General features: G+C 36.2%; 1 protein-coding gene across 1 annotated transcript in view; it reads right to left on the bottom strand.

Annotated features, from left to right (window-relative positions):
- Positions 1-2,127, bottom strand: part of LOC106875091 (alpha-protein kinase 1) — a 26,172-nt gene extending 24,045 nt beyond the window's left edge. Inside the window, exon 1 of the mRNA XM_014923067.2 lies at positions 2,023-2,127. Coding sequence (XP_014778553.1) covers positions 2,023-2,075 — 53 coding nt within the window. The 5' untranslated portion in view covers positions 2,076-2,127. The remainder of the gene's footprint in view (positions 1-2,022) is intronic.
- Between the last annotated feature and the right edge of the window lie 376 nt (positions 2,128-2,503).

Genomic DNA, 2,503 nt, shown 5'->3' with positions numbered 1-2,503 from the left:
TATTTCGTCTGCTGTTACATTCTGAATTCAAATTCCGCCGAGGTCGACTTTGCCTTTCATCCTTTCGGGGTCGATAAATTAAGTACCAGTTACGCACTGGGGTCGATGTAATCGACTTAATCCGTTCGTCTGTTCTTGTTTGTTCCCTCTATGTTTAGCCCCTTGTGGGCAATAACGAAATAGGTATTTCGTCTGCTGTTACATTCTGAATTCAAATTCCGCCGAGGTCACTTTGCCGTTCATCCTTCCAGGGTCGATTAAATAAGTACCAGTTACGCACTGGGGTCGATGTAGTCGACTCAATCCCTTTGTCTGTCCTTGTTTGTCCCCTCTATGTTTAGCCTCCTGTGGGCAAAAAAGAAATAAATACACATACACACCTACCCACACGCACATGTAAGTATTATCCAACACCAGAGCTGAAGACACCTCCGAAAGGGGGTGGCTCCGCCACGTCAAAACGGTAGAGGAGTAGGGGCCGAAACCGGACGTGGTTCTTCCTGATGATGTCTTGAGCTAACTGGATCCTATAAAGGAGCTGTTGTGGTAGCAGACCACGAAACATGGATGAAATTCCTTCCTTAAGGAATCAATAAACTAGACAGACTTCAACACAAAAATGAAAGAAATAATTAAAGGAAATATTAGAGACATTAGATTTATTCTTAAAAAATGAGTAAGAGGCATCAATATTACAAAAGTTTCTGTAATAAGTTATATTTGAAATGTTCTTTATTGGATGCTAAATTAATTAACAAACTTAAAAAGAAGACACTAATAAAATAACAGCATTTAGAATACGCCACTCAAAGTCTGAATTAGAAAGATATTAGACTTTGTTTCTAGAGGATAAACATAAAAATATCCACTGTAAAAATACAAAAATATCCATAAAAGATTACAGAAAATTCCTAGAAACTGTTTGGAAACAAGAAAACAGAAAGAAAAAGAGAAAAAAAGATTTTTACGTTCAAGAAGGACAATGAATACGAAACAAAAGACATGAACGAAAGGAAAAAATGTGAAACAACTTTAGAAATAGGGAAATGAGAAAATCTAAGCAAAAAATGGTGCTACGGAAGTTATGATAAAAAGATGACAAGAAAAGTTCTAGTATGACCAATAACGGAAAAAGATAAACAGAGTTGAAGTAGTCAATAAATAAAATAATTATAATAAAAACAGCTTGGTTGGGAAACGTACGACTCAAAAGTGATACCGAAGAATTAATGACTGCAGCATAAGATAAATGCCAGTGTGCCAGTGAAAAATAAAAAAAAGCAGAATATAAGAATAACCAAATATGTGGAAACAAGAAAGAATAAAATTACTTGAAATGCACAGTTGGGGTTCGAATACAGTAGAAGTTGTGACAGAATTATGATCCACAAACAGAAATGGTGCAGGGATGGTACACTGACAGGGATGCTACATGCATACACAAAAAAAATGTCTCAGAGAATGATAAAATAGCAATAATATAGAAGATGCTATGCGCACAGACAAGGAAATCAAGGCTAATCTAACAAAAACCTTTTGTCTACGGCTTTCCGAGAAAGAAATGCCGCCAAATCAAAGTGTCAGTTCCAACAGCTGATAAGAAATCTCTTAAAGAAATAGCCGCAGGCATGGCTATGTGGTTAAGAAGCTTACTTTAGAATCACGGGACACCTTGAATATGTTACTTCTACTATAGTTCCAGGCCGACCATTGCCTTGTCAACGAAATCTGTCGACGGAAACTGTATGGAAGTCCATCGTGTGTGTGTGTATATATATATATGCCGTTCATGCAATTTAATTCTTTCTTGGTTTCACACACACACACACACACACACACATGCACGTGCGCGCGCGCACACACACATACACACACATATATGTGTGTATACGATACATATTTTCGTACCCCAGATGGGTCTGAGGCAATTTTTAATTTGTTGCTGTTTCCCGCTCTGTTTTTCTACTTTTTATGGTTGAGTTTAAAATGTTTGCGAAGAGAGAGTATAAAGAAGAAACGTACCAGACATCAGATTTACTTGTAAAAATTCCATCCAAATACGCTTCTGGTGGCATCCATTTAACTGGCAACAATCCTCTATTAGTTTTTCGATAGTAGTTAGACCTATAAGCACATATTACAACAAAGTAAATATATTAAATTCATATTTAGAAAAATTCATCATCTGCATTTACGATATTCATATTTTATAGATATTTTATCATGTAATTAGTTGTAAGCTTCGTAAACTGAGTTTTCGAGCGAAATAATCAAATCGAATAAACTAGTGAATGGTCTGCATGAGCAAATAATAAGTACAAGGTGTTTACACAGTGATAAAGGTTGCTGGACGCCAGCTTCTGGCCTATTCTCTTCTTCATGTCAAATCAATTTATTTCACTTTGTAACCTGTTTGTAAGTTGTGAAGTGTTTTAAAGTATAACAATGGCGTAATAAGTGAGAATTCTGTTGTAGAAAAAATTGTCGTTCGACCTCCAGGAGA

Source organism: Octopus bimaculoides, chromosome 3 (genome assembly GCF_001194135.2).
Source record: "Octopus bimaculoides isolate UCB-OBI-ISO-001 chromosome 3, ASM119413v2, whole genome shotgun sequence".
Taxonomy (NCBI): Eukaryota; Metazoa; Mollusca; class Cephalopoda; order Octopoda; family Octopodidae; genus Octopus; species Octopus bimaculoides.
Note: the sequence above shows the minus strand (reverse complement) of the source record. Positions and strands in the feature narration are given on the sequence as shown.